We start from the raw sequence: 15,836 nt of genomic DNA on the forward strand, positions 1-15,836 counted from the left end.
ATTTATTTGATAATTATTACTCGTTCCGTTTATGATCTTCTGTATTTCGTAGTTATCGGACAGGTTGGTATTCCTGTCTCCTGTTCACGTGATCTCCTTGTACCCCCTCATGGACTAGTTCTCACCTCCCCCACTATCTCACCCCCAACCCAGGGGTCCCTCTCTCCTCCTGTTAGTTGTGTGTGTGGTTTGACACTATGGGTCGAGTCTTCTCGTACCTCTGTCTTCCCACCACCTTCCCCCCCCACCACCCATCCCTTACTGGGATTCATTACGACTCACTAGTGGGTATCGAGAACTTCCCCGGGGTTTCATCCAGTACTCATGTACCTGGTCGTTTCCCGTTTTCCCCCCGCCGCCCTGATTGGCCATCAGTCGGCGGGGAAGGAGAACTGGGTTCGCCTGGGTTTCTTTCACATATGTTCCGTACCCCACGGGATCTCTATTATTTTAATATTACAATCATGGATGTAGAGAGCTATTGTGTTTGTTCGGAGACACGTATGTTCCGCAACTTACGGGACTTCCATTATTATTAGAATTTCATCAGTTTTTGGATTTAGAGTGTTTTGCGTTACAAGAAGTTTCCGTATGTCACGGGACTGTTATGATATTCCCCCTTTCTTGGAGGAATCTTGCTAGAATGTGAGTTTGAGTTTAACTGAGTTGGTCATTGCCTTTGCCCCAATACGTTTGGGTTGGGAGGGCGATGGATCCCTTGGCTCCTCCCTCCCTCCCTTCGTTCACCTTCCCCCGACGGCTGGCTCGGCCCCCGGGCCGCCCGCATCTGTCTCCCTACTACTATGACTCTACTCTTCCGCAATATGGACGGGATATTATATCTTTCGCCATGGACAACACTCTTTTGAATGATCTTAAACTACGGAACTAGGCTAGATGCTTTCTCAGATGTTATTTTTCTAAGTTTACTGTCATGTACCCTTAGTCTATATTTAAGTGCATCCTGACTTAATTTTAATACCCTGTCCCCCCGGGTTCATTCTGAGATGTCTTAACTATTCGACATGTATTCTTAGTTTATATTTAAGTGCATCCTGACTTAATTCTTTTACCCGGTCCCCCCAGGTCCCTTCTGAAATATATTAAGCTGTTTACAACGTACCTTTAGTCTATATGTCGAAGTGCATCCTGACTTAATTTTAGTACCCAGACCTTCCGGGTCCCTTCGTGGGATATCTTATATGGGGTACTCATGGATCATTATTATTACTGATGGTCCATTGCCAAATGACAGCCTGCGCGGCCGTTCTCCATCAACCCTGCGGCCACGATGTGTGCAGGTCACATGCCAACTGCGGCATCCAGATGGATGACTTGGTGGTATGGCATCCAGACAACTGCCTCGTATGCTACGAGTTGGTTACCATCCTCTCCTCGGATTCGGTGAGTATCCTTAAGGTTTCGATCCAGCGTTACACATGGTCTAACCTTTAATTTCCATGCTCTTTCTTTTTACAATTTTGATCGATTCATTCCTTATCAACTATGCTATCTTCACTTCTCCGGATCTCTATCCTTAATAAAAGTATATCTTTCAGAGTTCCCAGTCTGCTAAGACTTCGGCCCGGGCAACCCTGAAAGCCTGGGTAGGTGGCTTCGCTCGCAACGTAAAGGCCAAGCAGCCTTATGTTCTATCAGAGGAGTGGTGTAATTTGATTTACCCGAACGCTAAATCATCAGCAGCAATTCCTAAGGATGTTGCGGCCCCCATCATCGCGGACATTAACGCGACCCTCGGCCTCCCGGTGGACCTAGAATCAACCAACGACCCTATCGTCGACAACGTCACCGCCTCGAACCTTGATGTTGAACCTATGGCTCTTGATGAGCCAGAACCAGGTAGGGAGGTAGGTGAGGCAGGTGGGTCCCGGGCTAAGATTCCTCTCCTTAGCCCATCTTTCTCTACTTCGTCTAATGTTTCTTCCTTTCAGGGTTTCTCGGGGGCCCACGGGTCTGATACCAGATCCCGGCCTATTCCCCCTAAGGTCAAATCTCAGAAGAGACCTTTACTGAAGACTCGTAAGACTTCTAAACCACCGAAGTCTTTGAAGTCCGTAAAGACTTCCCTCTCCAGAGTCCCAACAGACTCTGCTGTCGCCTCCTCTCCCTCTCACGACCCGGGAGTGCAGACAGCCCCTACAACTACCCCGGCGGTCTTTGACCCGGAGGCCTTATCATCTAAGTTGCTGACTCAGATCGGCTCCATGATGTCATCTATCACCGACAGACTGCAGACCCAAGAGGGTCTCATGGAGGGCCTCATGAGAAAGGGATTGCCACATCAACAGCAGTTTGTTATCCCGGACGCCTCTAAGCTCCCGCCCTTCACTAAAAACAACCCTTGGAAAATGGCCTTGCACTCTCCCTACACCGATGGGATGTTGACCATCGAAGGTTGTAGCACCCGTCCTATTGAGGATTTTGAGTTTTTCCCTCCCGGTCTTCACTTTCCCTTCCCCGGCTGACCGAGGAGGCCCTCGTTAGGTTGGATAAGGTCCCAAAAGAGACCGTTATCTACCCCAAGGAGCAAGCTCAATCTACTTGGGTTCGAACTTTGAACGAATGTGATTGCACCAATACCATGCTAACCCCCTACAAGAGTTCTTACACCATTTTCCTAGTGGACGAACAAACTCCCACTCCATGCATGACAAAAATGATGGAGCTAGCTCTTCAAGCTGTCGCCGAGGACAAACCATTGCACAACTGTGGGAGACGGACCCAACATCTCTCCTGTTCCCGTCAGACAACGAGTGTTGGCATAATACTCAGGCCACCTTTACAACTGGCAAACTGGCCGCTGACTGTGCTGCAACACAGTTCAGTGAACGACTTCCGAGGCTTCCGGACTCCTTAATCCGTCTCGAGTTCGCGACCCGGTCCAGGTTCAGTCGAACTTTTAACTCCGGAACGATGGCGGAGATGCTCTCCCTCACGTACGAAGAAGAACCCGTCTTTAAGGTACTGACTAAGTCAATGCTTCAGTCCGTAATCTCGGATGCCTACGACTTTCTGGTAGCCAGACGCCGTTGCCGTAGGCATGTTCTAGCTGAAGCAACTATCCGGCACGAACCGAATAAGCTTATTAAAGCCCCGTTCTGGGGTCCGGACTTGTTCCCGGAAGACCTAGTAAACAACATCTTGAGTGAAGCAGCCAGGGTCAATCAGAGCCTCAAGGTTCGCTGGGGCCTAGTCCCCAAACACAAGTTCGAGCAACCAAGTGTACAGTCTCGAGGCAGGAAGAGGTTACGCCCGTATCACTCTTCTCAATACCGTCAACCACTTCAAGTGGTCCAGCCTATTCCAGTGGCACAGGGGAATCAGCCATCCACTTCCAAGGGTCAACCCCAACAACAAAATGTGTTGGTCCCCCAGAGCCAGGTGACTCCCACCTCTTTTCCTACCTCCCCTGCCTTTAACCCCAACTACGAACCCCGGGGTACCTCTCATGGTTATCAACGCGCTAGAGGTTCCCGTACGAGGGGCACCTTTCATAACAGAGGTGGCGGAAGATCCTCCTACTATGGCAGAGGATCACGTGGAGGCCGAGGAGGCAAGTCCACAGCAAACTATTGAGAACCCTCTGGGAGGAGGAAGGCTCTATGCATTCTGAAGCCGTTGGAAGTTCTGCAATTGGGCCTTCAGCATAATTTCCAGAGGTCTGGGGTGGAGTTGGATAGAAGGGCCCTCTCCACCGACCAGTTTCCATCGACTTCCAACGAAGGAGCTGACTTTACTTGTACACGATCTATTGTAGAAGAACGCAATCAAAGAGGCAAAGCATTTGAGATTTCAAGGTCGCTTGTTCAGCGTGCCAAAGAAAGACTCAGACAATCGAAGAGTCATTCTAGATCTGTCCCGTCTGAACTTGTTCATTCAATGCGACAAGTTCCGCATGCTAACCGTTTCTCAGGTGCGGACCTTACTTCCCCGTGGGGCCGTCACCACCTCTATAGATCTTACAGATGCCTACTATCACGTTCCGATAGCATGGCATTTCCGTCCATTCCTAGGATTCAGACTAGGCAACCAGGCCTACACATTCAAAGTAATGCCATTCGGGCTCAACATTGCCCCCAGAATTTTCACAAAATTGGCAGAAACAGTAATCCAGGAGTTACGAACCCAAGGAGTTCAGATAGCTGCATACCTAGACGACTGGCTTATTTGGTCAGACAACGTCGAGGACTGTCTCAAAGCAACAGACAAAGTGATTCAATTCCTTCAATATTTGGGGTTCTAGATCAACTTCGGGAAATCTCGCCTGGTCCCGGAGTCCAAGTTTCAATGGCTAGGACTACAGTGGGATCTACGCTCCCACACCCTATGTCTCCCCAAAACCAAGAGAACGGAAATAGCAAAGAGCACGAAACGTTTTCTCAAGGACAAGTTGACGTCCAGGAGGAACCAGGAGAGGATCCTGGGCTTCTTACAGTTCGCCTCAGTGACAGATGTCTTACTGAAGGACATAAACCGAGTTTGGCGCTCCAGAGCGAACGAAAAGTATCGGGACAGAAGAGCTCGTCTTCCTCCAGTTCTGAGGAAGAGACTTCAGCCATGGACAAAAGCCAAATACCTGGCAAAGTCAGTGCCCTTACAATACCCACCTCCAAAACTCGTTATCCACACAGACGCCTCCCTGACAGGCTGGGGGAGGATACTCCCAGCACAGGAATGTTCAGGGACTATGGTCGACGATGTTCCAACAATTCCACATCAATATTTTAGAAGCCATGGCAGTCTTACTAACCCTGAAACGACTATCCCCAGCCAAGAAACAGCACATAAGACTGGTTCTCGACAGCGAAGTCATAGTCCGCTGCATAAACAGAGGGGGTTCCAAGTCAGGCAACATCAACCATGTGATGTTAGCGATCTTTTCATTGGCGGCATCAAATCAGTGGCACCTGTCAGCCGTTCGCCTGGCAGGAGTGCGAAATGTAGTGGCGGACGCACTTTCGAGGACAACTCCGCTGGAGTCGGAATGGTCACTAGATCTGAAGTCAATCCGTTGGATCTTGTCTCGGGGTCCGGGCCTCCAAGTAGACCTCTTTGCAACAGAGTCCAACCACAAACTAGAATGTTACGTGGCCCCAAACCTGGACCCTTGGGCTTATGCCATAGACGCAATGTCCCTAGACTGGAACACTTGGGAGATTTACTTGTTCCCACCGATAAATCTGCTGATGAAGGTGTTGGACAAACTCCGAACTTTCAAGGGCCAAGTGGCTCTAGTGGCCCCCAATTGGCCCAAGAGCAATTGGTTTCCCCTGTTGGTGGAATTGGGTCTCCATCCTCATCAGATACCCAACCCAATTCTGACGCAAATAGTACAAACTTGCACTGTGTTCGCTTCCTCAAACATTGAGAGTGCCCGAACTTTATGGACTTCATGAAATTTGCAGCCCAAAAAGGTGCAGATATTGATTCTCAAAATACCCTATTTTTGGAGTCTGACAAAAGGGAATCCACCCTTTGCCAATATGATTCAGCGGTTAGGAAGCTTGCAAAATTTTTGAAGGACTCAAAGATTGAATTAATGACTATGAATGTGACAGTAACCTTCTTCAGATCCCTATTTGAATCAGGTCTGGCAGCCAACACTATTACTACGATTAAATCTGCCTTGAAAAAGATTTTCTATATCGGGTTCAACATAGACCTCACAGATTCATTATTCTCATCAATCCCAAGAGCTTGCGCCAGATTGAAACCATCTATTCGCCCTAGCTCAGTTTCCTGGTTTTTTAATGATGCCCTGAAGTTGGCATCGGAAACCCTCAATGATTCTTGTGATTATATACCTTTGCTAAGGAAGACATTATTCCTCATGAGCCTAGCTTCTGGCGCCAGAATATCAGAACTTGCAGCCTTGACTAGGGATCCAGGCCATATTGAATTTCTCCCGTCAGGGGAAGTCCTCCTCTCCCCTGACAAAGTTTTCTTAGCCAAAAATGAGGACCCCCAGAACAGATGGTTCTCCGGGAAGATTGTTCCACTTCCTCCAGACCCATCTTTATGTCCTGTAATCACTCTGAAATCCTACTTAAATAGAACTTCCTACAAGTCCTCAGGGCCCTTATTCATTAGAGACACGGAGGTACCATTAACCTAAAGGGGATCAGGCAACAAATTTTATATTTCATTAAACAGGCTAATCCTGATTCATTTCCCCATGTCCATGATATACGAGCTGTAGCTACCTCAGTTAACTACTTCCATTATATGAACTTTGCTGAACTTACTAAGTATACAGGCTGGAAGTCCCCAACAGTATTTAAACGCCACTATTTAAAGCCTCTGGAAGCCCTTAAATTTGCTACAGTAGCAGCAGGGAATGTGACTCGTCCTGAACATGCTGAGTCTTAATTAACTATGTCTTGCTATCCCCTTCCTCTTACCTGCCTTACTTACAGTTCCTACCTTAGTTTTGGTTTTGTTATACCTGAGCTACACCATTACGGTGTAACCTTTTATCATGTCAATCATTTACCTTATTCCATGAATTGTTTTTTGTTGTTTTCCACTCAGGTTGTAAATTAAGGATTAATCTTGCGACTGCTAATGCCTAGCTGTCCCTGTCATCCTTTCTTGGGAAAGTATTTTTGCAATGTTACCTTTACCAGTTTTTCTTAATGTTAAGAGAGTATTTACCTCGATTCCTTAATATCCATTTATTGATTAAACCATATATGTTATCCTGCCTTTAATTGATTTCCCCTCAGGTATTATTCAAGTTTGGGACCATTTCTCTTGTACAATTTCACTGGGCGCCACAGGAGGAGCCCAGAAAAGGGATTTTGACGAAGGAAAAATCTATTTCTGGGCGAGAGACCTGTGCCGCCCAGTGAACTCACCCTCGAAATCCCTCCATGCTTGGGTCCCAAACTTGGGGTGCTATAGGGAGTGGGTTCACTAGCGTGGGTTGGGTTGGTAGTAGTAGCTTGCGCGGCATTGGTGTTGAACGACACCTCGCTGTATCAGGGATATTGAAGAGGAAATATCTAAATGGTGCGAGACCTCCGGTTGTGAATTATTACGCCCCAGTATTATACCGACACCTTATAGGTGAGCGAGCTGGATTCAACCTGGCATTCCTATGCAATTTTTCTCTGGTAATATATAGCAGTTATATACCTTAGAAATGGTGCTAAAGGAGCATTTCACTGGGCGGCACAGGTCTCTCGCCCAGAAATAGATTTTTCCTTCATCAAAATCCCTTTATTACCAGGTAGTGCTACTGTATATGCTAAAGGCTACTGTAATTACAATTCTAAATGCTAAGCTGTCACTTTCCCAATTTTGAACCAGTGTTCAAGTGGATTTTTTTTTCTTTTAATGAGGGCAAGTGTCTTGAGAGTTCTGCTTATTTGAGTGTGCCAGATATAAAGGGAGTCAACTTTACCAGAAAATACAAGGGGAAAATTTACTATGTGAATTTTATGGTAATATTTTAACTTGAGTAATATGGGGAAGGAAAGGTCTGTCATATAATAAAAAATTTTACCTTGTAATACTGTTGAAGATTTACAGTATAAAATAAAAAAGTGGTATTTCTTTCAACTAAATGAATTTTGCACAGAAAAATTGTGGTTGGGTATCAATGTTGAGGATAATAGGGAGGCAGATATAATTGCTGTTGCAGGTGTTGAGGTGCCGGTGATGGGAGATAAGAATGAGAGAGATATTACAAGAGAGGAAGTGAGGAGAGCACTAGATGAAAAGAGAGTAGGCAAAGCATCTGGTATGGATGGTGTGAGAGCTGAGATGAAGAAGGAAAGGGGTGTGACTGTACTTGAATGGTTGGTGAGATTGTTTAATGTGTGTTTTGTGTTGTCAATGGTACCAGTAGATTGGGTTTGTGCGTGTATTGTACCACTATATAAGGGTAAGGGAGATGTGCATGAGTGTTGTAATTCAAGGGGTATTACTTTGTTTAGTGTAGTTGGAAAAGTGTATGGTAGAGTACTGATTAATAGGATTAAGGATAAAACAGAGAATGCAATCTTAGAAGTACAGGGTGGTTTTAGAAGAGGTAGGGGTTGTATGAATCAGATTTTTACAGTTAGGCAGATATGCGAGAAATATTTAGCAAAAGGTAAGGAGGTGTATGCTGCGTTTGTGGATCTGGAGAAAGCATATGATAGAGTAGTTAGGGAAGCAATGTGGAATGTGATGAGGTTATATGGAGTTGGTGGAAGGTTGTTGCAAGCAGTGAAAAGTTTCTACAAAGGTAGTAAAGCATGTGTTAGGATAGGAAATGAAGTGAGCGATTGGTTTCCGGTGAGAGTGGGGCTGAGACAGGGATGTGTGATGTTGCCATGGTTGTTTAACTTGTATGTTGATGGAGTGGTGAGAGAGGTGAATGCTTGAGTGCTTGGAAGAGGATTGAAACTGGTAGACGAGAATGGCCATGAATGGGAGGTAAATCAGTTGTTGTTTGCGGATGATACTGTACTGGTTGCAGACGCGGAAGAGAAGCTTGACCGATTAGTGACAGAATTTGGAAGGGTGTGTGAAAAAAGGAAGTTGAGAGTTAATGTGGGTAAGAGTAAGGTTATGAGATGTACGAGAAGGGAAGGTGGTGCGAGGTTGAATGTCATGTTGAATGGAGAGTTACTTGAGGAGGTGGATCAGTTTAAGTACTTGGGGTCTGGTGTTGCAGCAAATGGTGGAGTGGAAGCAGATGTACGTCAGAGAGTGAATGAAGGATGCAAAGTGTTGGGGGCAGTTAAGGAAGTAGTAAAAAATAGAGGATTGGTCATGAATGTAATGAGAGTTCTGTATGAGAATGATCTGTGGTGGATAACGGGAGAGGGTGGGGTGTGGCACTCTAGCAGTACCATCCAAACTCGGTTGAGTCCCTTGTCAGGCTGGGAGGAACGTAGAGAGGAGAGGTCCCCATTTTTTTCATTTGTTTGATGTCCTCTACCCCCCAAAATTGGGGGAAGAGCCTTGGTATATGTATGTATCTATATTTTACAGGTATTTTTATGCTGAAAGAAATCTTAGCAAGCACATCCGAGATAAGCATGAGGGTTCAACAATTTACCAGTGTAGCATTTGTTCGTTGCGTCTTTCCACTAAGGTAATACACATAACAAATATGATTTTCAAAACTATTGAAATTCAAACTTCAGTATCATTTTATGCATTATAAGTTTGTATTATGAACATATAATTTTGTGTAATACAGTATCTTATCACATGAGAATAGCCAGCAGCTATTAACAATTAAGATACATTAATGTATAGTGTTTCAAATGTTTTGTGTACTGTCCTTTATGTTATGCCTATTTGAGAGTACAATAATTCATATTTATTCCACCTGGCTTATTCTGGAATCTGGAAAGTAAAATCGTCTACAAAATTAAAGTTTTGGTAATTTTAGGTATCACCCAAGATAGGCAGGGTACAGCTGATGGTATAATGTGCTGTAACTTTATTTTATCATTTCAGCAAAAACTAGCCCATCACATGGCTCTCCACAGCCCTTCTTACAAGCGAAGTTATCATAGTAATAATCCTCGGAAACCTCGGAAAGACAAGGGAGTTTCAAAAACAGATTATGCCAGGCTTTTGTCTGGCTACACTGGGGATGAGCTAGATGAAAGCCAGCCAAGTAGTACTGTTAGTGAAGGTGTTCAGTCACAAGTAGTACCTGAAGAAGATGAATCAAGCAGTGATGATGACTGAGATTGTTGGTAGTAAGTAGGTGCTGAAAGAACTTGATTGCTTTGAGAACTGAACACAGTGATTATTTTAGAAATAAGTGATTAAAGTACCTCTAGTAGTACAATTGTGGATATCCTTATTATAAATCCGCTCTCTTCCAGGATGGTTATTGGTGAGGACACCTTTGAGTTTATTCCCAGCAGTGTGGATGTTTTGTATTAAAATTTTTCTTGGAATTCTTTTAGGGTTCCAAAGAAAAATTAATTCTTAAATTGTATTAAGTTATTTTCAAGATAGAATTATATTGAAAATTGGTGAACGTCATCATAAGAAAATAAATTAAATTCTGCAATTTATTAGGACAGTAAGTAGTTTAAGGTTACAATTACTTACCACTTCAAGCCTGTTGTTGCATAGGTTTTCTTGAATATCTTTTTATAAGTTACGTGAGTTATATCTTGTTGATAATTTTGTATGTTTTAGACCCTTTGGTAATTTTGGGTAATACAGTAAATAATTATTGATTAGGGCACTTTACTCTTGAGCATTTCAAGTTTCCTCAACATTTGTTGTAGATATCTGAACACCTGTCATTGGCTTAGCTAAAGATTTGGGAAGAAGCCCCTGGTAGTGGGCTGTTAAGGTTGTTTGGCGTTTCCAGGCGCTAGCCTTTAATACTAGTGTCACTGACAGGTTCTTAGGATTCTCCTTACCTTATTTTTTCTTGATGCCAGAAAGTGGTAGTGTTTCTAGATATCTTTTTTTTACACCTGTCTGAGCTTAATGAACAGGTTTTGAAGTCCTGGACTGAAGGATTGGCTTTGTTTCAGGTAGCATCTTAGTGTCCTTACAGGGCTAAGTAGCAAATCATCTGGATCGTCAGTCATATCCCTATTATTCTTATTATTATTATTAAATGCTAAGCTACAACCCTAGTTGGAAAGGCAGGATGCTATAAGGCCAGGGGCCCTAACAGGGAAAATAGCCCAGTGAGGAAAGGAAACAACAAAAAATATAATATTTTAAGAATAGTAACAACATTAGAATAAATATTTCCTATATAAACTATAAAAACTTCAACAAAACAAGAGGAAGTGAAACTAGATAGAACAGTGTGGCCGAGTGTACCCTCATGCAAGAGAACTCTAACCCAAGACAGTGGAAGACCATGGTACAGAGGCTATGGCACTACCCAAGACTAGAGAACAATGATTTGATTTTGGAGTGTCCTTCTCCTAGAAGAGCTGCTTACCATAGCTAAAGAGTCTCTTCTACCCTTATCAAGAGGAAAGTAGCCACTGAACAATTATATTGCAGTAGTTAACCCCTTTGGTGAAGAAGAATTGATTGGTAATCTCAGGTGTTGTTGGGTGTATGAGGACAGAGGAGAATCTGTAAAGAATAGGCCAGACTATTCGGTGTCTGTGTAGGCAAAGGGAAAGAACCATAACCAGAGAGAAGGATCCAATGTAGCACTGTCTGGCCAGTCAAAAGACCCCATAACTCTCTAGCGGTAGTATCACAATGGGCGGCTGGTGCCATGGCCAACCTGCTACCTATAAAGGGAGGAGATGGAGGTTTAGAATCGTGGGTCATCCACGGCAGGATTCTGAGTTTCCGCAAATGAGTACGATATGGAGATTGAGCTCAAACAGGAAAATCACTCATGTTTTTCAGAAGAGGGAGTGAACTCTTGGCTGTGCGTACGCCAACGATTGTAGTACTTTGAAGTTTTGTCTCATCCTCTGGGTTAGGAAGACTGAAAAACCAGTCTCACAAGGGGTGGGGGAACCTTTTGTGCTTTCAGATGAAGAAGGTACCTAGGGGAACTGTAAGCATCCTCGTCAAGTTTGTGTAAAGGAGGGGTAGCAGGCTGAGCATTGGAGAAGCGCTCACGTTTCACCTTCGGGAGGTGAGTTGCAGTTGAAGATTCCTCTGCAGAAGGAGAGGTCAAAATTAGTTTGGGAAGCGAGGCAGGACGATGCTGCCTCCTCCTTTTCCTAGAACACATCACCAGGAGATACTAAAGGTGAGGACCTGTTGTCAGCTGCACCAACAGTAGTCCTGGATGGAGAAGATGAAGCCAAGCACTACATTTGCCATGGCAACAGGATACTGAGAATTCCTAACAAAGGCTTCCAGCAGTCTTCCCAAGAACAAAGTCCAATCCAGACCCAAAGAAGGCCACAGTGTCTTTAAGGCCAAGTTCTTAACCATGTCATCATCAGTCACAAGGAGGTTTGTTACAGAGTTCTCTAGGGGAATCAGGTAGAACCACTCCACACTTGGCCAACAGATACTGAAGAAGGGTCGGAAGGTAGAAAACCTAATGGCAAGAGAATAGATCCAACAGATTTCTTCTCTCACGAGGAAGACCCCGTATGTGAAAGTCTCACTTCGACTTCATCTTCCTCCTCTTCCTGTATTCCACCACTACAGCGATAACCATTTAATACACTTATTACAGGGAAATAACTCCGAACAGTCATGTCCCTTGCAAGAGAAGGGGAAAAGATGCAGACAAAGAAGAAGTCATGTCCCTTGCAAGAAGGATACAAGAAATTGGAATCAACATTAATCCTGCTCAGATAGGTGCCGCACTTATGGATGTGGTCACTGGGGCAGGACCACATGTCTACACGTTTCTCTATTTCACATCAAACAGCAACTAAACATTCTGCGTAGATTAAAGGAAACTTAAAGCACCCTAGTTAAGAACACTGAGATTATGTCCGTAATACACGGTAGCTGAAGTTAATAGTGGCTACCAGTAACTACTGACACCCTTTTATAAATTTTAACATCAGTGGTACAGATTTGCTGAAATATACTCATATTAAAGGATAAGGGTTTGGACGCCTTCTTCTTCTTGGTGCCGTAGCGCAGCCACTGCACCTCGTTCCAGGACTCGCACTTCGGACACGTGGCTGTAGGGGAACACACGCTGCCCCTACACGACGAACACAAGGAGTGCAGGTCAACTTCAGGCTTCGAAAGAAAAGCGCCACACGATTTATTGGCCATAGGCCCGGGACAACGACGGGGATGCTCCATCACGCACTGGTAAGGCACCGCGAGACACAGGAACACAGAGGGAAAGGGTATAGAAAGAGCACAATGGGACCACGTGGGGACCGCGTGAGACACAAAGGGGGTCGGGGACACAAAGGGTCGCACTGGATAAGGAGAGAGCGTCGCGATGACCAGAAAACTTACTGGAGATCGAGACCTGAGCAAGCATGCTCTCTGACCCCGGGTCGCCTCGTGGCGCGTATCACTCCGCCAGAGGTTACCCTGCATAGAAAACGGGAGTAGGGTAAACTACACAAAATTCTGGTCGGTTGGGAGATCCCAGATACTCCTAAGAAAGTAGTTTGAGGTAAGTACTGTTAGGAAAAATACAAATTACTTAAAATTTGTGATTTTGCGTGTTTCTTCGGGTGGATACATTGAACAGTTTACTTTTATCTAATCTTAATTAATTTTTAAAGTAATTTTTAGGCCTAAAAACTAATGAAGTAAATTAATAGATAAAATCATAAAAATAATACAGTATGGCATTACGTTAATGCATTTATTACATTATATTAATGTGCTTATTGCTTTATACAGGATTGATATGTTCATGGGTATAATGATGTATGGTTAACTTGATGCAAGACTACTGTATTACTGCTACCAGGCATGTGATGAAGCAAAACTAACATTATTTTTTACTATCTAGATTCAGATATTTAGATGTATATAACTGTAGTCTCTCTTAAATAGATCATGAAAATTTAATTTGTATTTTGAAACGATGATACTCCGCAGATCTCTCTCCATGAAATAGATGAATAATTGTTTCTGTTTGTGTACAGCGTTTATGGTAACTTACGGGTGGTCTCATGAGGTGGCTGTTGAAGGGTAGCTTTATTGCTCTTGCTACTGCAATCTGAAGTGAAGCACATTATAGGATCTGAGGTATTTTTGGAGGTTTGGATAGAGGTCATCCTCTGTATTGAATTTCCCAGAATAGCACACTGTTAAAGAGTTGTATGACAGTAAAATTACCATTGTGAATGCACTAGTCCCTGTGTCAGTGCATCCATCCAATGGACTCATTGTTTAATTGTTTAGTGTGCTGTTTTTCTCACCCATATAGTACAGTAATTTCTGAAAAGTTGGTCTTAAATTATAACTACCATAACACACTTATTACATTTTTCTTTGAAATCTGTCGACCGTTCTCGTACAAAAATACCTTTCTTAATTCATCTATCCCATCCTTTATAAGAGTAATTAATGGGAAAAATATATATATCCATGAGCCCATGCTCTTTTTTTTTTAAGACCAAGTCTAAAAACTGAATGCAGAGAGAGACTTATGTATTTGTGTATATTTTTATGTAAAAAGTACTGTATACAGTTGTACATAGTGTACATTACTGTATACTGCCCTGTGTATACATACAGTACAGTAGGTACTACATACATGTACACAACAGTACTGTATGTGCACAGTATGTACATTACCATTTATCCTTACAATGAAATGAAAAAGTCACACTTTCACAAATAATTTTACTCAATAGAAAATATAAATGGTCACAAAGAATCACTTATTTGTATGGAAAACAAAACTCGGAAAGCGTGGGGAGAGTAGCCTAGCTTCCCCAGATGATTTTGTACTAAGCACACTATTGACTGGTAGAGGAGATTCAACCAATCAGAGCCCGCTGATGAGTATCATGGCCACTGATTGGCTGTCCAACTGCAGGATCACTCACAAGCAAACTGCAGCATTCAGTATCTCCCCCGTTGTCAATTTCGTTTTTACGTGTACGTACTTGACATCAGTCCGCATCTTTTTTTCTAAAATTTTGAATGGCTTACAACCCCCTACAATACTAGCCAAATGTTCTGTATCTTTTAACACTTCTGGCAGTGAACCCAAGCGTCACAGAAGATGCTTACCATAGTGAAGAGTAAGTGCCTCAACATGCTTAAGGAACGGAGAAGCTCTTCAGACGTAGGCTGCCATTATGGAATCAGCAAAGCTACCGTTCATTATATCAAGAAGGACGATGGCAGATCTCGATTTTAACAAGATAACAATCTGGGTGGTCACTTTTCATAATAAGGCTATCGTAAGGAAGAAGAACTTGATATCAACACAATACGTGAGAAGGTCGGGCAGTTCTAGGGCAAGTTTATGGATGGCAGTGGTGACGACCCAGAACTAGGTCCGTTTACTGCATCTCTCACCAAGCAATAGATTTTATTACAATCAAGGGCTGGTTTGGTAAATTTCAAAAGATGTTCAACCTTAAAATTGTGTCCCTGCATGAAGAAGCTTCCTCTGCTTGTAAAGTGGTTGCTGATGAGTACATAAACAAGAGGTTCCAGACTATCATCGATGAAGGGGGTTATTTGTGTGAACAAGATTCAAGTATGGATGAAACTGCCCTCTTTTTGAAACGTATGCCATTCTAGACTTCCATTATGGCTCAGAACTCTTGGATTCAAGGCCTTCAAAGATCATCACACAAATATGGAAGTGCTGCTGGCCTTATGATAAATCCAGCACTTATTCATACTGTATGTCCAAATACCCTAGGATCATCAAAAAAAATAAAACCTTGCTACCAGTGAGTTCGATGCACAATTTAAAGCTGTGACATTGGATTAGTTTCACACCAGTGTACCATCCCCATAGTCAAGCTGTATCTTGCTTGAAAGAGCCTTGATTTTAAAGTGCTTCCTCTAATGGTCGATGCTAAATGCAACGTAATCAACCTGTACATGTAGAATTTATATTCCTGAACTGCCAACGAATCAAGGCGTTACAGTACTCATACTTTCAAGGCACTTTATGCACGAAACTCCTTGTAACTTCTGGTAGACTCTATAGACATGAATGATAACTTCTTACTGAAGGAGTTCTGGCATAGGTACACCATTGCAATGTCTTCAAAATACAGCAATACCTTGACATACGAGCATACCGACATACAAGCAAATTGAGATACAAGCAAGCCGCAGAGCAAAATTTTGCTTTGAGTTACGAGTATGCTTACAGATGCTGAAGCTAGGTTCATTTCGATTGATCTCCGACTATTGAACACATCTTTGAACATCGCCCATGTCGTTTGCGTTAT

At 43.4% G+C, this 15,836-nt stretch overlaps 1 protein-coding gene across 1 annotated transcript in view; it reads left to right on the forward strand.

The window, feature by feature from the left end:
• LOC137619616 (transcription factor IIIA-like) overlaps positions 1-15,225 on the forward strand; it is a 169,589-nt gene extending 154,364 nt beyond the window's left edge. Inside the window, exons 7-8 of the mRNA XM_068349806.1 lie at positions 9,007-9,109; positions 9,481-15,225. Coding sequence (XP_068205907.1) covers positions 9,007-9,109; positions 9,481-9,717 — 340 coding nt within the window. The 3' untranslated portion in view covers positions 9,718-15,225. The remainder of the gene's footprint in view (positions 1-9,006; positions 9,110-9,480) is intronic.
• Positions 15,226-15,836: the final 611 nt, after the last annotated feature.

Source organism: Palaemon carinicauda, chromosome 26 (genome assembly GCF_036898095.1).
Source record: "Palaemon carinicauda isolate YSFRI2023 chromosome 26, ASM3689809v2, whole genome shotgun sequence".
NCBI lineage: Eukaryota > Metazoa > Arthropoda > Malacostraca > Decapoda > Palaemonidae > Palaemon > Palaemon carinicauda.